Raw genomic sequence first — 23,476 nt, forward strand, 5'->3', positions numbered from 1 at the left:
TGGTTACACCTGTGCTAAATTCCCATTCCTTCTCATTCTTTACTAGCAAGTTAGATATTTCAGTCTATAGCATTGTATAGAAGTTCTGAGCCAGGCACTAATGACACACTGGTGGTCCCAACTTATTGGAGGATGAATCAGGAGGACCCCTTAGTATGGTAGTTTAGGATCTGCATGGACACCATGCCCTGTTGTAGCACGGATAATTAAAAACCCAGAGTCAAATATTGGGGTTCAACCCGAAAACCAGAAAAGCAAAGCACCCAAGCTACTACCAAGGCTGGGTGACCGCAGACGAAGCCTCTCTCTCCTCCCATTTTATATTCCCTCTAGTGCTGGGGTTAAAGGTATATGACTCCCTAGTACTGGGATTAAAGGTGTGAGATACCACCACCTGGATTTGTTTCTGCATTGATTTGTGCAGCCCAGGGTGGCCTTGAATTCACAGAGATTCATCTCCCAAATCCTGTGATTAAAGGTGTGGGCCACCACTGCCTGACCTCTAGTGGCTTAGCTTTGCCCTTCTGATCTTTAGGCAAGCTTTATTTATTAAAACATAAATAAAATATTACTGTACCCTGTTTTCCGTCTCTCCTCCTCCCCTGTTCTCCATATGAATAAGGCACTCTAACATACATTTATTCCTTCATTTATGCAGAAAGTATTAACGGAGGGTCTTCTGTAGACCAGGTATTATTTGCAGGCACCAGAAATCCATTAGTGAGTCATTCCCTTTGATAACAAGGTATGATTTTGCAAACCTTGTGGGTGAATATGAATGTTAAATTTGTCTGAATCACACGTGTGTGCATGCAGAACCACACAATATCAAATAATAAGAACTCAGTAAATACAAGCTGTGGTCATTATTTTCACTGGGAAGGGAGCTTCAGTTGGCCTGTGGGTATGTCTGTAGGAGATTGTCTTGATAATTGATAATGCAGCCCATTGTAGACACCACCATCCCCTAGGCACAGGGGTTCCTGCATCTTGTGAGTCAGGCAAAAGTGAATGGGAGCAAGCCGCAGAGATTCATCCATTTCTCTCTGCTCTTGACTGGATGTAATGTGACTGGCTGCTTGAGTTCCTGCCTTGACTTCTCTCAAGAACTCTGAACTTGGAATTGTAAGCCAAATAAACTCTTTTCTTCCTGAGTTTCTTTTGGCCAGCCTGTCACAGAGACAAAAATAAAACTAGAACACTTGTATAAATATATTTTTGTTTTTCGCTTACTCTTGTAGAAGAAAATATTCTGGGTTTTTTTCTTTTCGTTCATGTTCACTTTCCTAGTTTGTGAATAGAATTGATTCCAGAAAACAGAAACATTATAAATAAATAGGATGAGGTCAATGGAATTTTCTAGGCCCAGTGAATTTGGAAATTATTTAGTAACCCGACTTAAATTCTGATGAGTTTTTAATCCAGGATAATGGTGCTATAGGCAATTTATATCATCATTAATTTCAAGTCCGAGTGAGCCTCAAAAATAGAGATCACTGATGCATAAGATGTTGGTAGAATGTATTTGGAAACTGACTTGATTAGAAGATTTCAAATAATTTAAATGCATGGGGTCAGCAGAAAGTGATCAGCTTGGAGCCGTGGCATCTATTTATGTACATATTTTAAGCTTCTTTAGTTTAAAGTTTGGGCGACAACTGAGTATTCGCAATGTGTAAATATGCTGAAAGGACATGTTGGCATCTAGGGTGACTTAATGAGGTTGCTTCTCTCCTGTGTTCCTAAGCTGCTTGTGTTTGAACACTGTAGGTCATTTACAGCAAATACACTGACCTGGTTCCAAAGGAGGTTATGAATGCAGATGACCCAGACCTGCAAAGGCCTGATGAAGAAGCTATTAAAGAGGTAAATAAGAGTTGATATATGTGATTATTTTAGATAACTGTATGTCCTTATTAATTTCCAACTGCTTAACATGATGCTTCTCATCTCAGATAACAGAGAAGACAAGAGTAGCCCTGGAGAAGTCCGTATCACAGAAGGTTGCTGCAGCCATGCCAGTTCGTGCAGCCGACAAGCTGGCTCCTGCTCAGTATATCCGGTATGCACTGTCGGGCGCCATAGGTGGGATTTTGATGACTGCCACCAGCTTACAAAGCCAGTTACAAATGCATTGTCTTAATGACTTTTGTTTGCAAAAGGATTTTTTTTATTATTATTTTGCTTTTAAGATCTATCTATTTGGTGTATGAGTACTCTATTTGCATATTTGCCTGTAGGACAGAAGTTGACACTGAATCCCATTATAGATGGTTGCTGAGAATTCAACTCAGGACCTCTGGAAGAGCAGCTTAACTATCTCTCCAGCCCCAGAAGTTTTGTGGGATTTTTTTGTTGTTGTTGTTGTTTTTGTTTTTTTGGGGGGAGGGGGGTGTTTTTGTTTGTTTGTTTGTTTTTGAATACCTACGTTAAGATGTTAACTGTTCTAAGCTGGGTAGGGTGTCATATTCTCAGGCAATGTCATGTGACTCTGAGTGCTAGGCCAGCCAGGGCTTCATAGTGAGACGCTGCCTTAAAACAAGATGTTAGCTGTTGTGTTCTATGTATGATTAAAATGATAAAATCAATGTTGGGGAGTTCCGATTTTCAGTGTTTTAGAAAATAACCATTACTTATGGTATATGACCTAAACCACAATTGCCTAGAGTTTCTAGTTATATTTAGTAAACATAACGCTGCTAACTGTTGAGGGCCTTCACTGGACTGTCTATGTAAGGAATGGTTGAAACTAGATATTAAGGGAAAACTTAAGGCTTCTGTAGGCAGAGGCTGCACGTTGGTTTCCTGGCCGCCTAGACCCAAATAATCACACAGAAACTATATTAATTACAACACTGTTTGACTGATGGCTCAGGCATATTCCTGGCTAGTTCTTACATCTTAAATTAACCCATTTCTATTAATCTATGTATTACCACAAGGTGTGGCCTACCCGTAAGGTTCCGGACATGGATTCTTGCTTCGCCTTCTTTCTTCCAGCATTCAGTTTAGTCTGTCCCCCGACCCCCCGCCTAGCTCGGCCAAAGCAACTTCTTTATTAACCACTGATAATAAAATATATTCATAGCATATAAGGGGAATCCCACTTCATACTTCTGCCACAATTTTTACAACATACACTGCGTGTTGCCAATGGGCATACTACTTCTAATTATTTTTTTCTCTTAAAGAAAATAATTCGTTTATTTATTGTTATTTTATATGTGTGGGTGTTTTGCCTGCATGCCCAGTGCCCAACGAGGCCAGAAGAAGGAGTTGCAGGAACCGAAGTTGCCGGCAGTAGTGAACTGACATGTGGCTGCTGGGAATTGAATTCTGGAAGAGCAGCCTGTTCTCGTAACTGCTGAGTCTCTCCCGCCCTGGCCATTTTTTCCCATGATATAGACTTAAAAGCAGGTGCTAGTTTTAGACCTGCAAAGCTGGGCAGGTGCATCTCACAGGTAGGATGTGGAAAGGATGAGGAGGGAAGTCACTAACCACTGGAATGCACATTTTGTTTGATTTGGGTTCTATTCCTTCTCTGGTCTGCTTCTGGCTGCCATGCCTAAATGTATTTTACATCAGTATTTCTGAAAAGAATTGGAAGTGTAGTCACGTGGAACTATAATAGAAGATAAATGGCAAATGAAAAATTGAACTAATTACACCTTTAATTTTTATCTACTTTTCTTAGCTACACACCATCTCAACAAGGTGTAGCATTCAACTCTGGAGCTAAACAGAGAGTTATTCGGATGGTAGAAATGCAGAAAGATCCAATGGAGCCACCAAGATTCAAGTAAGTATCTGGCTTCATGACGATCTTGATTATGTTTCTATTACAGTGACGGAGCACCATGACCAAAAAGCAATTTTATTTGGCTTACCTTTCCACATTGCTGTTCATCACTGGAGGAAGTCAGGATTCTGGAGGCAGGAGTTGATGCAGAGGCCACGGAGGGGAGCTGTATACTAGATTGTTTCCCATGACTTGTTCAGCCCACCTTATAGAACCTAGGACCAACAGCCAAGGGATGGCACCACCCACCATGAGCTGGGCCCTCCCTGCATTGATCACTAGTAAGAGAATGCCTTACAGCTGGATTATAAAGAGGCATTTCCTCAGCTGAGACTCCTTCATCTCTGATGACTCTAGCTTGTGTCAAGTTGACACACAAAACGTTACCTAGTACACTGAGAATGAAACAGGAAGAATGTCCCACATGTTCATCAGCAGCCAATGGACAGACATTAGTACATCAGTACCTGCAGTATTGTTGGGCCAAGAAAAGGAATAAACTATTGCACTAACATAGGAGAGTCTGAAAATGAGTGTGCTGCATGAAAGAAGTGAGAGAAAAACAGGTAGTACAATGTTAGGGCTCTGTATGTAACTCCAGAAAATGGGGTCAGCAGGAAGGCTCAGGGGTTAAAGACAATTACTGCCAAGTCCAGTAACCAGAGTTCAGTTTCTGGGAATCCACTCCTGCAGAGTTGTTCTCTGACCTTCATACTTCCTAGGGTACATCCATGCATCCCTCCCCTACCCACAGAGAGAGAGATAATAAATAATCTTAAAAATTCTAGAAAATGCCGATTTTATCCTTAGTTACAGAAACTTGATCAGTGACTGCCCGTGGAGAAGGGGGTGGGAATGGACAAGAAAAGGAGTAGGCACAAGGCATGACATGTGTTAAGATGGTGAGGATGCTCACTTGTCTAGATTGTGTTACCTAGGTGATGGGGTTGTACACTTCATGTTTAACTCACTGTGTGTCAGTTACATCAAGCCATGAGTGTGTTGCCTTGTGCAGTGGTAACAGTGTGATATGAATGGTGCCAGTGGCCACATTTTATTAGCTATCAAAACCAAGCATGAGGTATCCCACGAGCATTCATCACAACAAAAACTTAGAAGGGGAGGCTTAAGACCTGATGACCAAAAAGCAATTGGGGACTTTATGCTCTGATTATTTGTTGTTTTTTTTTTATATATATATTCTTTAGGATTAATAAGAAAATTCCTCGGGGACCACCATCTCCTCCTGCACCTGTGATGCATTCTCCTAGTCGGAAGGTAATCCTTGTGATTTTTAATTTTATAAAGAGCCTATGGGTACATGTCCCCATGATGGTTAAACTTAATTTTACAAGATATATGGACCCAGTTAGGACTGCAGAATAATGTGCTTATGAGAGTGTTTGTAAAAACTTACTGTTTTACTGCCAGTGACTTGGCCTCTGCTCTCAGTGGACAGGATCTGCCTGGCATGCAGAAGTATGGGATTTCGTTTGAAAGCAACTGCATTGTACCACCCCTCCAAGTCAGGCACTTTAAAGTATGGAAAAATACTGCCCAGCATTTTAGTGATCTGAAATCTTCTCCATCTTTCATGTTAGCTTTCCATGTGGTTAGAGTCTACTACATGGAACAGTGCGCACTGCTACCAGAGACGTTGCTGCAACTGTCTGTTCATGTAGGGGAGGATCTGTTTGGTTTTGGAGTGAGACTGTAATAAGAGCTCTCCCTCACCTGTATTCCAGATGACTGTAAAGGAACAGCAAGAGTGGAAGATCCCCCCGTGTATTTCCAACTGGAAGAACGCAAAGGTGAGTTGTTGTTTTGTTTTGTCACTGGGTCTCTTAGGGTCTCATGGGGATTGTTCAGGAAGGAGCCGCCTGGGATTTTCCTTGAAACTTCACTGCCTCACTTAACTAAACATCCACAGTAAGAAGGTGACAACTGCCGCGAACGAAGCTCAGTGGAAGAGCATACATTCAGATGTGAGGCCCGGTGCACCACCAAGACAGTGGAGACAGTTTCCGCGGATGTTTCAGTTACACTGGGCACTTGAATGCCATGTGAATCTCTCGGGTGTATTCTAGCCATAAGAAGCACATGCAGAAGGAAAAATAAGAGCAAAACACCCTATTTATTAAAGATATAATTCTTCATGATGGTCAATTTTTTTTTTTTTTTTTTGGTTTTTTTTTTTTGGTTTTTTGAGACAGGGTTTCTCTGCAGCTTTTTTAGAGCCTGTCCTGGAGCTAGCTCTTGTAGACCAGGCTGGCCTCGAACTCACAGAGATCCGCCTGCCTCTGCCTCCCAAGTGCTGGGATTAAAGGCGTGCGCCACCACCGCCCGGCTGATGGTCAAATCTCTAGTTATAATTATTTTCAGAAAAAGCTAAACCATTCTCATTGTTCACATGAGAAAGGAGAACAGTGAGTGGGGCTTTCTCTGCCCTGATTTCCAGTTATTCTTGTATGTAGCGTTGATGTTCCCTGTGTTGCCAGGCGTGTGTGGTGTTGCATGCGTGTGATCCCTGCACACATAAAGGCTACTCTGGGCTACATCACAAGATCCTGTCTAAAAGAGCCCTAAAAGTAAAAATGGCAGAGCTTGATAGCTTCCTTGAGGCAGAGGCAGGCAAGTCTCTGTAGTTTTGAGGTCAGCCTGGTCTAATAGTGAATTCCAGGACAGTCAGGGCAAACAAAATTTCTGAGTCTCTCAGCCAACTGCCAGCTTCTCCAGGAGTTAGTAAGAATCTGTAAAATATGGGATCCATTTCCTAGTTCTTATTCTTTATAGGCTTGGGGTTCAGTTCATGATTCACTTCATGGGTGAAAGCAGCAACTTTAAGCCATGAGTTAAATACAAAATCACGTATTCATCCTTCACTGGAATGGCTATTGGACCATCTTACTTAGGATTCGTATCTGTCTATCCCCGTGACATGTTGAGATGATTCAGAAATGCTGTGGGACTTTGTTGACATTTGTGGATTCTTTGCAGATGGGAGCTTTTTTATATTTTTGGTTTGGTCTTACTCTTTAGCCTAGAACTTGCTACGTGATCCAGGCTGGTCCTGAAGTTATAATTCTACTGATTCATTCTCTCAAGTGGGGTTGTAGACATGTACCCCCACACCCGGCCAGCACTGTTTTATGTTAGGAGACAATGGACCTAAGATTAGTGTTTGGGAGAAGAGTTAGAGTTCTGGAGAAAAAAAAAAACAGGCCTGAGAGTCTCATGCATGTTCAGCATATTCTCTGGGTTACAGTGGTTTGTCTGCGTTCTTATGACTGCTGGTTTTACTCCTGCGCTGGCTATTTGACTGTGGGACAGTGATTTCCTTTTACCGTGATCCAGTTATTAACATAGTCACTGTTTTTAAGCTTGGACTCTTGCATCTTCCTGGTGGGTTCCAGTCTTTGATCATCCACTTCCTGACTCTGAACTTAGTGCCGTCACTCAGCACTCTAACCCGTCTTCCTCTGAGGTGGAGAGCGCTGTGTTGCCAGCCTTGTGTAGTTACTAGGATGATTAGACAGTGGGCCTTCCATGCAAAGCACCCACTGTTAGTTGTTTTCCATAGTTGTGAGAAGTGTGGGAAATAGAAATTTGAGTGGCTCTCAAATTGGGCATGCACTAGGCTAATGTTAAGTGGTGACTGTCACCTTGCTGAGCTGACTCTCCTGCTTTCTCTTCAGGGTTATACAATTCCTCTGGATAAGCGGCTGGCTGCTGATGGAAGAGGACTTCAGACCGTGCACATAAACGAAAATTTTGCCAAACTGGCTGAAGCTCTATACATTGCTGATCGGAAGGTTGGTCATTTATAGTTTGCTGAATGTTCTTTCATTTGTGAGCCCATACTTGTGTACCTCAGGTACTAGAGAGACTGTCTTGTGTGTGCTGATGACAGCAGGCACTAGTTGCAGCTCTCGGAGCCGCACCTATCAGTGGGATCCCTGCTCTTTCAGCGGCATGCCAGAGTAATGGTTTTCTGGGCTGACCTCATTTTGTTGAGACTGCTGGGTACTATTGTACCTTGCATAATTTTCTTCCTTTTTAGATGTAGACAATCCCCAAAAGGACAGTTGTAGGGGAAGATAGATAAACATTCTGATTAAATGCTGCATAAAGTAGCATTAATGGTATTAACTATTGATATTACAAATAAGTGCTGTATTAATATCTACACGTACAGACAGATAAGTGGGTTCTTGTTTTTTGTTGTTGGTTTTTTGTTGTTGTTTTTTTTTTTTTTCTAAAGTCTTAAAGATGTAGGCTAAGGTTTTGTCTTGAGATGAAGTCATTACTTTGGTAGATTTTGGTTTCTTGAGACAGGATCTGAGTTTCAGGCTCAGGCTTTGCTGGAACTCATTGCAATCCTCTGCCTCAGCCTCGAGTTCTAGATTGCAGGTAGGCACTACCTTGTCTAGCTATTTTTATTTACCTATTTGCTTACATTTTGAGACTGGATCTCATTGTGGTTCTTCTGTTTTGTTTCTGAGACAGGGTCTCTCTACATAGCCCTGGCTGTGTTAGAACTCACTGTATAGACCAGGCTGGCTTCAAACTCAAGAGACCCACATGCCTCTGCCTCCGGAGTATTGGGATAACATGTACCACCCCACCCAGCGAATGCCAGTGTTGTTTTGAACTTGTAGACTCAGATTATCTTTCTATTGGGATTACTGGTGCTCACTGTTAAGCTCAACCCGAATTTTTAGATTGTTTAGATTGTTCATTTTTAGATTGTTTCTGAGAAAGCATTAGTAATGTGCTTGACTTATAAAATCAAATGGCATCACTGTAGTTGCGGCCACCAAAACATTCCCCAGAGACACAAGGCCAGCCTTCCAGAATCTTAGTCTTTCCAGCAGCGACACCTGGCAGACTTCAGGAAGGCGGTTTGAATACAGCTGTAAATATTTATCCTGTGGTGTGTTCCACTTCACATCTCACCTCACTTAACAGGCTCGTGAAGCTGTGGAAATGCGAGCCCAAGTGGAGAGAAAGATGGCTCAGAAAGAAAAGGAGAAGCATGAAGAGAAACTTAGAGAAATGGCCCAGAAAGCCAGAGAGAGGAGAGCTGGGATCAAAACCCACGTGGAAAAAGGTATAACAGTCTTGTTTGGGGATTTACTTTGTGAGAGATACAGATCTCATTTGAGAATGTCTCCATAGAGGGTGGGGGGAGGCTGTTTTATAGTGTGTATGCATAAGAAAATTTAAAATTTAGATATTTCAGAAAAGTGTACAAGTGGGGTGTGACCTCTTTCTTATTAAGCTGAACTAGAAACAAATAAAATACATATTTGAAATGGGTCTTCCATGTAGAAATATACGAGAAATTCTTAGTCTTGATCAATTTACAGTTGGTCCTCTGTATCCCTAGGATCCTCAGCCACAGACTGAACTAGTTGTGAATTGAAAGCATTGAGTTGTGCAGTTGGCATCTTTACCCAGATTGTGCAGGCTGCTTCTTGTCGTTATTCCCTAGAAAATAGGCCTGTAATGTATTTGAACAGTCACCCGTCGAAGTACACATGAGGTATGGGTCCAGGAACCAATCTCTATAGGCTATTGAGGGACAATTATACTTTTTTTAAAAATGTTTTTAGCATAGCCTAGCTGTCCTGGAAATTCATATATAGATAGACCAGGCAGGCCTCAAACTCAAAGAGATCTGCTGGGTGCTGGGATTAAAGGTGTGGGCCACACACCAAACCTGACAATTACACCTTTAAATTTATGTTTATGCTATTGATAGGCTTTATCAACTTTTAATCCCATTGTGGTTTTCTTAAAATTTAGAAAGAGAAAGTAAATTCCCAACTAAGTCAGTTTGTCAACATTGTACAAAATCTGGAGTTTTGCTGATTTGCAGATTAATGTATCTTCTAGTCATTAAGATTGCCAGTGCTTTCTGCCTGGCTTTAATAATTCACATTAGTGTATCAAGTCTATTCACGAGGGGAAAGATGAATTTGTAATTCTTCTTTGTTTCTCCCTGAGACGTGGTTTCTCTGTGTAGTCCTGACTGTCCTGGAACTGGCTCTGTAACCAGACTGGCCTTGAACTCAGAGATCTGCCTTCCTCTGCCTCCCAAGTGCTGAGATTAAAGGAATGCGCCACTCTAGACCTACAGAGCTATGTGAATTCGTAATTCTAATTAGGAAAACTCAATTTTTTTTTTTTTTTAAGACAGGCCTGTAGAACTCGGTTCATTCCAAGCACCTGGTGTGTGACATCTTTTTTTAGAAACATCTTCAGCTCGATGGTAGAACACAGTAAGATACAACCGTCAGCATCAGTAAACACAGAAAGATAAAGAAAAGTCATCTTAGCCTTGTGTGGGGGGCATACTTGTAATCCTGGCATGTGGGAGTTTGAGAAGGGAGAGTTGGAGATTCCTGACAGACAGAATTGATCTTCATGGTGTTCCAGGCCATCCTGAATACATAAGAGTTTGTCTCAGAAAATCAGGAGAGAAAGGAGAGCCGGGTTATTTTTATTGTTGTCTTATCTGCAAAAAAAAAAAAAAAAGTTTTAGTTTTTTTTTCTAATCGCATGGTGGTACACCTCTGCTCCCAGCACTGAGGAGGATGGAAAGTTTGAGGGCAGCCAGAGCTGTACAGTAAGAGCCTATGTCAAAAAGCCAGTCCCAGCACTTTGAAGGCAGAAGCAGGCAGATCTCTGAGTGTGAGGCCAGCCTCCTCTGCAAATTGAGTTCCAGGTCTGCCGGAGCTACACAGAGAAATCCAGTATCAAACAAACAAAACCAGCAAATGAAGTTAATCATGTGTATAATATAATGGATGAAGAAAACTAAAACATAAGAGATATAAAAGTTCCAGAAGGCCGGGCGGTGGTGGCGCACGCCTTTAATCCCAGCACTCGGGAGGCAGAGGCAGGCGGATCTCTGTGAGTTCGAGACCAGCCTGGTCTACAAGAGCTAGCTCCAGGACAGGCTCTAAGGCCGCAGAGAAACCCTGTCTCAAAAAAAACAAAACAAAAAAAAAAAGTTCCAGAAGAAAAGGGTTGAATAATCCTTACTTCTAAAATGCTAACATTCATACAAAAACTTGGAAATAAACCATGTGGCTATCTTAGGAGAAGAACATTCTGGATGGAAAGATAAATGGCTACAGGGGCCCTGAGTTTAGCCCAGTATAGCTGATTCTATAATTAGGAGAGAGTCAATAGTTGGGGATCCAGTCCAAAAGCAGAAGGTCAACTCCACAACAGTCTGTTGCTGTCGTACCAGTGGGCTCATCTTGCCAGACAGGTCACTATTGTAATGTGCAGGGTCCAGCATTTGGATAAGATGGCTGGTGGCTTTTGTGGCACTATGAAAGCTGGCCAGCAATTTTTTTAAAAAAAATTTTTAAAGTCTCTTTGCTTAGAGTTCATGTCTAATGAACTAGGCTGGCTGGCCAGCAGGCTCCAACAAGACATGGTTCTTTTTTTTTTTTCCCATTTGCTTAAAAGACTTGGTGTAGTATGCCTGTATACATGGTGAGGGGGGTGTGTGTGTATGTGCATTGCACATTACATGCTCATATGGACACAAAAGGTTGACATTGTCATTGCTCAGTTCACTACTCTCTACTATTTAGTTGAACCAAAAGCTCCCCAGTTGGCTGACTAGGTGAGTCTCAGACAGACAGACGGACACAGACACACACACCACCCTCACCATGCCCCGCTTTCTACCTGGATGCTAGAGAAGCAGGCTCAGCTCCTCCTCATTCTTTTTTTTTTTCTTTTTTTTTTTTTTTATTTTCGAGACAGGGTTTCCCCGTAGCTTTTTGGTTCCTGTCCTGGAACTAGCTCTTCTAGACCAGACTGGCCTCGAACTCACAGAGATCCGCCTGCCTCTGCCTCCTGAGTGCTGGGATTAAAGGCGTGCGCCACCATCGCCCGGCTCCTCCTCATTCTTAAACAGCAAACATTTTACCAGCGGAGCCATTGCCACAGCTCTTTCCCTTTTTCATAGCAGTTCTCAAGGAAGAACTGAAAGCAGTGTTTGATGAACTCACACCTCTCTTCCCCTAGATGTTGTGCTGCATTTAAAAAACAGCATGCTGGACAGTGGTGGCACACGCCTTTAATCCCAGCACTCGGGAGGCAGAGGCAGGTGGATCTCTGAGTTCGAGGCCAGCCTGGTCTACAAGAGCTAGCTCCAGAACAGCCATAGCTACACAGAGAAACCCTGTCTCGAAATGACAATTAGCATTACTGGACTTTCTTCTTCACCTGTGTGCTCACCTCTCCATCTCAGTCCAGCTTTCTACTTAGGAGCATTTCAATTTAATTGAAGGCAGCTGACTTAGGAGTCCACAGTCCACAAACTAATTGGATTTAAATTGACTGCAAGTAACCTTAAAAAGCTGAGTGTGACTAAAAAGTAGTGGTCGTGCATACCTGTAATCCCTGAAACAGGGAGGTGGGGATAGGAAGATCCAGATTTCAAGGCTAGCCTTGGCTATATAGTAATACCCTGTCTTAAAAAATAGAAAAGTATGACATTTTCTATGGTTAAAGAGCCTCTTGTGCAAAATATGAATTGCTAATGCAGTGTTGTAATTTTTAACTGTGTCCGCAGAGGATGGAGAAGCACGCGAAAGGGATGAAATCCGTCATGACAGGCGAAAAGAGAGACAGCATGACCGGAACCTTTCCAGGGCAGCCCCTGATAAGAGGTAGGTCGCTGCTTGGCATAATTGCAAGTTAGGGAAAAGGGCATTTTTGTGCCTAAGTTCTTGAGCTTTTTAATAAGTTAACAAATAACTTTATCTTTACAGAATTGACCCCCCAGAAGGCAACCTGCTCTCCCATCACCTTGTCGGACTAATATTTAGTATGGAGAATGGTGGGGATAGGGAAAGGGAATCCAGATCAAAAGGAGAGAATGGAATTATTTAGGTGTATGCTTTTCCCCCTCAAGTGGTGGGGTAAGCTGGCTGTGTGCCTGTGTGTAGATAGAACGCCAGCGTCATAGACTTAGTGCATCCTTTCTTTGCCAACTACTGTGCCTAGTACAGTAGGAAGGAGGGCAAGTTTTGAAAGAAGATTCTGGACTCCTATGAGTAGTTTATTTTAAAATTCTGAAGAGCTTTATAAAAATGGGAAAAATTTACAAAAATGAAGTGGAACTTAATACATTAATAGGGATATAAACTAGGAATCAGAGAAGTATGGGATTCACCAGTAGCTGAGAACTTTTGTTGTTTCAGAGTCCAGAAAATGCTATGCTGCAAAGGTGGAATTCAGGGTTCAGGCTGAAGGCAAATGTGAAACATTTTCTTCCTATATGAGCAATTTTCCATGCCCTGGTTATCCTAGGAGTTCATACCGTAAATTCTCTCTGCCAGGTGGTTCCTTGTTTAATTGGCATATTTCTTCTCTCTGGATAAGTTTAGTCAGGGAAGCAGAAATTGAAGCCATGAAGAAGAGAAAGGCATGAGAGAAGTATCAACATAGTCAGTGTGCTGGAGACTAGCTACATTGTTACAGGACAGTGGCTCTGTACAGAAATAGGGCTCTTCAAACCAGTAAAGTGGCTGTGAGAGTTGATGATACAGAAAAGCTGTGAGCTAGTAATTGGGTGAAAATAAAATTGTCTGCAAAAATACTTTAAGACATGAGCTTCTTGTAAAGTGGTGACAGTTACCATGGTTTCACTCAGATGTCGATTGCATTTATACCAAAACAGCAGAGGAATTAGTGTGATTTCAGAAGCCATACAGAGTAATCTAGTCACTGACATGTTTTCCTCAGGATGGTAGTAGGATAAAAATCACTACATACAGCTAGGTTAGAGCTGAGAGAGGCCTGCTGAAAAGGACTGATGGTATGTGATGCATCCAGTCTCTGGTGTGTTCCTCTGCTGATAGGACCTAATTGGAGACTCCTGCCTACCTTCTCTAGACATGCATCCGAAGTCTGTGAGACAGAAACGTAGCATATTTATTTCCTTTGCTTCTGAGAGTGGTTGTATTTATATTGCATATATCCATCTTGTCTGTAAAATGTGTTCATGTGTGTAAACTGTGATTGTATATTTGAAATAGGTCAAAACTACAGAGAAATGAAAATCGAGATATCAGTGAAGTCATTGCTCTTGGCGTGCCCAATCCTCGAACTTCCAATGAAGTTCAGTATGACCAGAGGCTCTTCAACCAAACCAAGGTATGAGGAACTTAGAAAACGGGTTTATCTTGTATGTTGGTAAGGATGTCTCTTCTTGGGGTAAAGTGTATACTTTGGATTTGACTTAGCCAAGGTTATGCCAGAGTGATGACAGGAAAAATTTGGAAGTTGTGTGTTTTACTTAAAGACAAAAATAAAAGTTGGACATGGTGGCCCACGTCTTTATTCCATTTGGGAGGCTGGACCTGGAACACTTGTGATGGTGACTCTGACAATTGGCTGTGATCTGAAGCACCAGTAGGCAGTGAAAGAAACCAGGTGATGAGACTGGACACTGCTCTGTCTACATCTTTTCTGTTTGCTTGCTTGCTTGCTTTTGAGACAGGGTTTCTCTGTGTAGAAAGGCTGTCCTAGAACTCACTCTGTAGTCCAAGCTGACCTCAAACTCAGAGATCTACCTACCTCTGCTTCTTAGTGCTGGGATTAAAGGTGTGCACCACCCCCCTGGTTTATGTTATTTCTCAAAACAGCTCGTTTTCTATAAAAGCACCTCTTGGGTAAATTTGTGGTGTGTTTTTTGTTTTGTTTTGTAGCCTTTCAATTTGAAAGCTTTTTAAACTGAAACTTCAGAGCTGGGGACAGAGCTCATTTAGTAGAGTGCTTGCTTAGCATGCCTGAATCACTGGGTTTGATTCCCAATATGACATAAACCAGGTGTGGCAGGTATGTCTGTAATGCTATAGCATTTGCAAAGTAGAGGCAGGAAGATCGGGAGTTCAGGGTCAGCCTGAGGTGCATGGGACCCTGTTTCAAAAAACAAAAAATATATAAGCAAAGCTATGGAACTGGATTATTGAAGTAGTAGATTGTCAGGAAATCACATTTCTAGTATTGGTTGTAATTAACCAGCCTAGAACGATTTAATCATCTATTGCTGATTAATAACTTCCCATAAGTCAGTGAGACCAAAGATTCTTTGTCTCTGCCCTCAAAGAAAGAACCCTTCTGTTGAGTGTACACACATAGTGTTGTGTCAGCTCTTCTGGGGATAAAATTGTAATTTGATGGTTTTAGAAGATAGGAAGATAGCTTTGATTAAGCTCTGCCAAGTAAGTCAATTTTTTTTGATATTTATATTCCTGACATTGTTCTAAATCTATTTCTCAGTCCTTTAAAACACTTCCGTGGGGATGGGTATAAAGCCATATTTTTGTTGTCTTTATTTTTCCACTTTCATTTGTATGCTTGTTTGCATGCTAGGCACATGTGTGTACATGCATGGAAGGTCAGAGGTTGATGATTGTCCATTATTAGTCTTCCTTCCATCTTACTCTCTTATTCCCACCTTACTCTCTGAAGAGGGTGGAGTTACAGGCAAGCTACAATGCCCACCTGTCATATTCATAAGTTCTGGGGATCCAAACTTAAGTCCCAAGTACTGTGGCTTATGGAGAAAAACACTGAGCCATCTCACCAGCCCCCCATCATTTATGTTTCATGGGTAATTGAGACAGGGTTCAGTAATTGATAGAACTGAGATTTCAGCCGTGAATGCTTTGATTCCAAAGCTTTTTCCTTAACCTCTGTGCTTTAAGGGGTTAAAGGTTTTTATCTCTTTTACCTTAAGCTTAAAGCTTTTCAAAGTTGGGTGAAAAATTAAGATTTTCATTGAGAGCCTAATTGTCTTGTGCTTTGGTAGGGATGTTCTCAGGCAGATGAGGTTACATTTCTCAGCATTACTGTTGAGTACCTATAGGATAATCCTTCTACTTTAATGACATTGTTGGTCAGGTTTTAAAAATTAATTTTGGAGAATTTCATATAACTAGTTTTTAACATATACACATATAATAAATATATTAAACATGTTTTAACATATTCATTTCCTCCCTTCAGCTCCTCACAGATCCACCCTACCTTTTCTACACACCCAGCTTTGTGTCCTTATCTTGTTGTCTGAGACAGGGTCTCTTACATAGCTCTAGCTATCCTAGGACTTGATATGTAGACCACAGGCAGATTAATCATACTTGTTAATGAATACCTTAATTTAATATTAAGTCTCTAGGTAAGACTCAAATGTGTATGAACAAGTTTATATATTTTTAAATGTTACAGTATTTTTTGAAAATTGTCTTTAAACATGGAAGTGTTAATTCCTCAGAAGTATTCAGATTCAGCTTTGGGTACATTTTGATTTACTGTCATTTATTTTTCCACAGGGTATGGACAGTGGATTTGCAGGTGGAGAAGATGAAATTTATAATGTTTATGATCAGGCCTGGAGAGGTGGTAAAGATATGGCTCAAAGCATCTACAGGCCTAGTAAAAACCTGGACAAGGATATGTATGGTGATGACCTAGAAACCAGGATAAAGACCAACAGGTACCAAGACAGACAGCTGGTTGTCCTGTTTACACCAGTAAAACAAAGGTAGCACATGACCTCTTCTCTTTTTCCCCTAGGTTTGTTCCTGATAAGGAGTTTTCTGGTTCAGACCGTAGACAGAGAAACCGAGAGGGACCAGTTCAGTTTGAGGAAGATCCTTTTGGTTTGGACAAATTTTTGGAAGAAGCCAAACAGCATGGTGGTTCTAAAAGACCTTCTGATAGCAGTCGCCCTAAGGAGCATGAGCACGAAGGCAAGAAGCGGAGGAAGGAGTAGATAGGATCCTCTCCTGAAAGCCAGAGGACTCTGTTCAGACCCTGATGATGCAGATCATTGGGAAACCCTTTGTAAACCATCAGGATAAAAACTAAATTTGGGCGGGAGAGCCCAGCACTACTTTTTATTCCAGGAGTTGGGGGGATGGGGTTGGATATTCTACTTTGGATTAGTTTTTTTTAAAGAATGGGTTATGTTTGTGCTTCTCCCATCGTGCAGCACTTATAGGAAATACTGCCTGCCCCACAGAGAATTAAGACCACTTCTCGTATGTGACATTTACTAATCCAGGGGTAATATTTTGTGTAAGAACTTTCTGAATAAAATTACCCCAAAACGGTGAGTTGGATAATGTGCACATACTGGAACTAAGTTACCAAACGTTGTGCTGTTTTACCTTGCAGTGGGGAAATTAAGGTCTTGCTTAGTGCAGCTCTTGTTTCAAATAAAAACATTTAGAAAAAAGGTCTCAGTTATATTTATTAATGGTTAGTATAATAATCATCTCAGAAGTCTTTCTCTTCATCAGATGTTTGAGTCCCTTGCAAAACCTTTGGTTTCTGAGCTTGAACATAGATCTGCAGGGGCAAGAAAAAGCACTGTAAGGAGAGGTAACCTTTTTAGAAACATTAAAAGCAGAATTTACCTATTTGTAAGAATTCCATTTCATTAGACTCATAACTGGTGACTCGGGGGGCTGGTGTCTTCCCTCTGGTAATCAACTAAAACTTCTCAGTCAGGGAAAAGGCAGGATTGCAGCCAATTTGCCTGCATTGCTGTTTCCACCACTCTGTTAAATACACCTGGAAAAACTTAACTATTCAAAGGGCCTTCCCCTTGGGGATGGTAGCTCAGTAGAGCATTCTGGGTTTAATCCCTAGCACCAAAAATAGGGTCTTCATGGATTTTCCTCATCAACTTTATAGGATACGAACTACTCTTTAGAAAGCAACATGGAACACATCAACAGAAATACTTACCTTTACTCCATCAATAATATGATTTTCCTGTTGTAGTGCATTCTGAAGTGCTTCCTGTGAAGAAAACTGAACCCAACCCATGCCTCTGTGTAAGCCAGTCTCTCTGTCCTAAAAATGAAAATACAATAGAAAAAAAAATCACTCTGAACTTGATAATCAAGTTTTCATGAGCTCCATCCAGATAAACTACCAACTTCTTCATTTGCCAAAATCAGATCACAGACAATGCTTAACAGTAACCCTTACTACAAACTTTCCTAGTTAGCACAGGCTAAATCATAGCGTTATTCTGCTTTTCTACTGGCAAGAGGAAATAAGGACAGCATTTCCTGTAACCTAGATGCAGATCACAGTAACACAGCATATCCAGAGTAAGCCACTAACGGTTTTACTCAAAGGAAACTGAACACTGAAGTACTCAATTTTTTCTTGTTTTTAATAAACTACTTAGGAGCTAGAAAAACCCTCAAATCTAGATGCATCTTATCATCTCTGAAGGAAGCTTGCTCATTTGTCACCAGTACCTACCTCTGTCAATACATGTTTTGTTGATGTATGTGCCAGTGTAAATGCCATATGGGGTCCAGAAGAGGGCATTAGATACCACAGAACTAAAATCACAATATGTAACTTAAAACAAAATATGGCAAAGATGGTAAGACACAGCTCCCTGGTGAGGTTATATGGCAAAAGGAAATGGCCTATCATCAGTGTGGTATATGCGACCGTCTTAACACCATACAAACTCCTCTGCTGCCAAACATGCTGACACATGCTGTAAGCCCATCACTTAGAATTCAGACAGGACTGTGAGTTCAAGGATAGTAATTTTGAGAACGGCTTGAGCTATATAGTAAGGTCTTGTCTCAAAAACACAAATTTTAAAAGGTTTTTGCCAGAAGCTAAAAAGATTGCTCAGTTGTTAGGGGCACAGCTCTTCTCCCAGCACCAATATGGAGGTTCACAACTGACTGTAATTCTAGTCCCAGGAGCTGAGGGCACTGCACACAATACATGCAGGCAAACACCCACACTCAAATATAAATACAATTTTAAAAGAGTAGAATTTTCCCAACTACCTCAGGGAAACTTGGAAATTGTACCTTCCCCCTTTTGAACCTCTGATGAAGACTATAGCCTCAACCTATTTCTCTATGAAATCCTGCGCAGAGAACTGAGCTAAGCCATAGTCAGTGTGAGGTCATGTGTTGTGTATCCATTATGCCTGTGATGATACTATACAATAATAAGAAGTAACATAAATGTCTATGATAAGCTGAACAAAGACTGCACTAATAGGCATGCTAACCTGAAAGGTGGAAGGTTCAAGAGGCCTCAACCCTCAAAAAATAACACTAATTGCTGAGAGCAGGAGAAGCAATCTTCTCCGGGAGGAGCACACCAATTGGTTATCCAATACAGAGTTAAGTCAGCCCTGAAAACATACATACAAGTAATGCAGACTGAGTAGGGTGTATGTGTACATACAGTAACATGATACAGACTGAGCAGGGTGTACATATGATGCATGAATACTCGAACACATGCACTCACACCAATTAAAAAAATACCACAGCCGGGTGGTGGTAGCACATGCCTTTAATCCCAGCAGAGTTTGAGGCCAGCCAGCCGGGTCTACAGAGCGAGTTCCAGGACAGACTTCAAAGTGACAGACAAACCCTGTCTCAAAAAAAAAAAACAAAAAAAAAAACAAAAAAAAAAAACCAGCTGGCACCTAGTGGAGAGAGACAACTGGATCTCTGAATGCCAGGCTGGTCTATAGAGCAAGTTTCGGGACAGCCAGTGTTATACAGAAAAACCCTGTCTTGGAAAAAAAGAAAAAGAAAAATATACCATAAATTGGAAAAGTAAGGAGTGGTCACAAGATACATGGGAGGGGTTGGAAGAGGGAAATTATGTAATCATAGCATAATATAATTTTTTTCATTTTGGAGACAGGGTTTGTCTGTGTAGCCCTGGCTTGTGATGAAACTCACTCTAGACCAGGCTGGTTTCAAACTAAGAGATCCGCCTGCCTCTGCCGCCCAAGTGCTGGGAATAAGGCTTGTACTACCACCAACAACAACTAATTTTTTTTTTATTTTCCAAGACGGCTTTTAATTAAATATCTGGGATAAAGTATGCTTTAATCGGTATCACCCACAAGTTTATCAACAGATTTTCAGAGAGTTTCACTCCATTAGATAATGTATTTTATATGCTGATAAAAGAAAACAAGAATTAAACGATAATTTTTCCTTCTGGAAGTCTGAGATCAAACCCAGAGCCTCATACACACTAGGCAATGCTCTACCACAGAGAAAGCCCCATCCCACCCCGCAATAGTTTTTGTTATTGTTTTAATACTCACAAAAGGTACATTGCACCTTTTTATATGGCCAAACTGAGCAAAATGTTCTCTCAGCTCACCTGGAAGAAGGAAAGCATAACAAAAATAAGTTCTCTACTGTAGACTGTAGATACAAATCTGAAAAAGTTCAGAGTTCCTGTGCTTCTTCGCATTCCCTGAGTCTTAGGATTCCAAAAGCTACAAGACTGACTTGCTGAAGAGTGATGGGAAGATGGACAAACGGCTGACCTGGCTGCAGGCCCCATCCTGAGCAGAAACTCTTCTTGCCACACCAGGTACGGCGCTGGGTGTGTGAAGACAGTCCCTGTAAGCGGAAGGCATAGTCTTCACAGCCTAGTGTCCTGCCCAATGCATTAGAAATGCATAGTCAGTCCTGACTATGCTTCCTGCCTTATTTCCTTTCGCTGGCCTAGTTAGTTATTGTCCAGTACAACACAGTGCATTCTCTGTCTTATCCTGTGGATTCCCGTCTTTGTGTATGTGATTCTCTTCCATATGTCAGTACTCCCATCTCCTCTGATCTAAATGATAAGGGTTTTTCCCCCCAGGCCGAACTAAACACCTCCACTGAGTATTAATTTACTGAGCTCATACTAGAATACAATACTTTTCCTGTGAGATCTCAAAAGGTTCACAGTACAAGATCTTAAAGATAAAGTTACAGTCTCTTTCTCTTCTACAGTGGTTGTGGGTTTACATTTGAATATTACTTGCTTATATCCCTGTGATGGTTTGAATGAGAATAGCACTATAGGCTCATATATGTGACTATTTGGTCCACAGTTCGTGGAACTACTTGAGGACTAGGAGCATTGGCCTGGAGAAGGTATGCCACTGGGAGGTGGCTTTGAGGTTTCAAAAGCCCACAACATTCCCAGATAGTTCCTCTCTGCCTCATAGTTGTGTTGGGGCAGCTGGCCCAATCCCTGTGTTCAGGAGCATGGCTGCCCCAGGGGAGAGAGGTACCTTTAAAAAGAACTGGGTGGAGGACAGACGCCCTGTTTTTTCCCCGCGTCACCCTCTGCTTCGCTGGAGCCTTGGCTTTATAAGTGTCCCTCTTTCTCCTTTTATTAAAACTGATTTATTCTAAAAGGACTATTTTTGGTTATTTCAAATCTCCCGCATCATAGTTGTCAAGATGGGAGCAATCAAATACTATTCCAGTGCCATGCATGCAAGACTGCCTGTCGCCATGCTCCCCATCACGATGGTCGTGGACTCACCCTCTGTAATTGTAAGCCCCCAATAAACTCCTCCTTTTAATTGCCTTGGTCATGGTATCTCATCATAAATAGAAAGTAAGACAGTTCCAAGTTAATCTAAGCATCACGGGTCCGACTGTATTGTCAGTCTCCATCACACTATTACACTACAAGCTGAACGAGGAGCACGGAGCTTACAATGTGTTGCACAGGAAGGCTTCAATCGTGTCTGAATAAATGAGTAAACACCAAAAAAAATCCTTCAATACTCAGAGACTTAATTTCTGTAAGGCTCTAATAGTCAGAAAGATCAGGGCCTCTTAGAACACACTAACTGGGGGTTAGGCAAAAAAGCACCAAATATACATGTTTAATACCAGACAGTTCTAGAAAACACTTGCAATGGAATGGTTTGGATTGTTAATGTCCCTCATTGGCCCATAAGCTAAAGGCCTGGTTACCAGCCTGTGGTGCTACTGGAGGTGGGAACCTTTTAGGATATAGAGCCTAGTGGAAGAATATCTTAGCAATTCGAGGGGCATGCCCTTGTAGGAACACTGGGAGCCCTGACCCTTACTCGTTCTCTCTTGAAGTAGACAGCCTCCTTCCACCTTATACCCCAACTATGATATACTATGCCAAGACAATCCCAAACAAGGCTGGGTGAAACTGAACTGAAAACTGGAATACAAATATCCCTCCTTTACACTGGTTTATGTCAGTTATCTGTCAAAGCAACAGGACGCTCACACACAAAAGAAACCACTTCTAGAAGGTAAGGTTTTAACCAAATCACTTCAGGAGAGCGTGCTTCAAATACTAAAAGCAATGCCATAGATACCATTTAAGTGTTTCCTTAAAGAAAGGATGAACTGGAAAAAAAAATGTTTCAAAGTTGCAATGCTACTGAGTTTTAAGGATTTGAAGGCGGCCCTTATGGGGTGCAAACTTGAATCTGCTAGATGCTGGTGAAAATCCTCAGCCTTTCTGTGAAGTTTAAAAGAATGTGCCTGGCAATAGTGGTGCACACCTTTAATCCCAGCACTCAGGAGTCGGAAGCAGGACGATCTCTGAGTTCAAGACCATCTTGGACTACAGAGCGAGTTCCAGGACAGCCAGGACTACACAGAGAAACCCCGTCTCCAAAAAGAAAAAAAAAGAGAGAAAAAAACCTAAGAAATCACTATATTCTGATCTATACATAAATAACTACCAAAAAAAAGATCTTGTATTTTAAGTTTGGGCGAGCAAATTTAAAAATTTAGCCAGGTAAAGTTTTTTTTCTATAACCCAGTCTACAAGTAGGCTGGCTATAGGATGAGATCCTGACTCAAATAAAAGCTGAAGAAGTGGTTTAAGCGTGCATACTGGTCTTACAGAGGACCGAAGTTCAGTTTTTGGGTTTTTTTTTTTTTTTTTTTTTTTTGAGACAGTGTTTCTCTGTGGCTTTGGAGCCTGTCTTGGAACTAGCTCTTGTAGACCAGGCTGGCTTCGAAATCACATAGTGAATCCTGAGTGCTGGGATTAAAGGTATGTGTCACCACCGCCCGGCGCTCCTCGTAAATCTCAAAAGCACAAGTCATCTTTGCTAGGAACCTGGGATGTACACCCTTCCCCTGAAACCAGCACGAATACTGTCAATTTTATCTTGAAAAACTACGCGCTTCGGACCCCTCCCCCTTTACCAGTTCCCTAGTCCAAGTTTTCATCTTTGAACTGAATGAAATCTCCATTTCTCTCATCTTCGCCCCTACATTCTTGCCATTTTGAACCCAAGCTCCCCTGAGGCCAAAATAGCTCCCTCTGAATGGTTATGTTCAAGGAAATAAATAATAAATCTTTTCACCAACTCATTCCAAATCGCACCCTAAAAGCTCGGAGGAAAGGAAGTGATTCCTAAACAGTTAAACGGAAATTTTCCGCGCAGTAACTTGCTAAAGAGCAATCATTTGTGTCCGCTGCAAAAAAAGAGATCAGCATGATCCCTGTGCAAGGATGGCACGAAACCCGTGAAGCGTTCCATCAAAAAAAGAGAGACAAAAGCTCCTGACCCAACCCAGCTACCACGCAGACTTCAGTTCTCTACAGAGGTTTTACGAGTTACTTAAACATAAAAACGGTCCCTTCCTCATCTCCATCACTCACTCGACGCCGCGGTCCAAGGAATTTTTCTAACAAAAGCAACATGCTGACCAGCACGCGCACGAAACGCCATTGCCCGACTCACGAAGGAAGCTGCCATGTTAAAAACTGAATGACTCTAGCCCCGGGGTCGTGACCCCGGAAGAACCTACCGGATCCCGAGCTTTG

At 41.7% G+C, this 23,476-nt stretch overlaps 2 protein-coding genes across 2 annotated transcripts in view; one reads left to right on the plus strand and one right to left on the minus strand.

The window, feature by feature from the left end:
- Positions 1-17,081, plus strand: part of Snw1 (SNW domain containing 1) — a 33,268-nt gene extending 16,187 nt beyond the window's left edge. Inside the window, exons 4-14 of the mRNA XM_038335651.1 lie at positions 1,771-1,866; positions 1,956-2,062; positions 3,695-3,799; positions 5,008-5,077; positions 5,545-5,610; positions 7,495-7,611; positions 8,768-8,909; positions 12,402-12,498; positions 13,870-13,987; positions 16,171-16,334; positions 16,415-17,081. Of these exons, the coding sequence (XP_038191579.1) occupies positions 1,771-1,866; positions 1,956-2,062; positions 3,695-3,799; positions 5,008-5,077; positions 5,545-5,610; positions 7,495-7,611; positions 8,768-8,909; positions 12,402-12,498; positions 13,870-13,987; positions 16,171-16,334; positions 16,415-16,613 (1,281 nt within the window). The 3' untranslated portion in view covers positions 16,614-17,081. The remainder of the gene's footprint in view (positions 1-1,770; positions 1,867-1,955; positions 2,063-3,694; positions 3,800-5,007; positions 5,078-5,544; positions 5,611-7,494; positions 7,612-8,767; positions 8,910-12,401; positions 12,499-13,869; positions 13,988-16,170; positions 16,335-16,414) is intronic.
- Positions 17,076-23,440, minus strand: LOC119818358 (SRA stem-loop interacting RNA binding protein). The gene is made up of 4 exons (XM_038335653.2): positions 23,312-23,440; positions 19,965-20,023; positions 17,594-17,701; positions 17,076-17,191 (listed from the first exon to the last, which is right to left on the minus strand). Exons 1-4 carry the CDS (start codon positions 23,406-23,408, stop codon positions 17,120-17,122), a joined length of 336 nt encoding a protein of 111 aa, XP_038191581.1. The 5' UTR covers positions 23,409-23,440; the 3' UTR covers positions 17,076-17,119.
- Between the last annotated feature and the right edge of the window lie 36 nt (positions 23,441-23,476).

Source organism: Arvicola amphibius, chromosome 7 (assembly GCF_903992535.2).
Source record: "Arvicola amphibius chromosome 7, mArvAmp1.2, whole genome shotgun sequence".
Lineage (NCBI taxonomy): Eukaryota > Metazoa > Chordata > Mammalia > Rodentia > Cricetidae > Arvicola > Arvicola amphibius.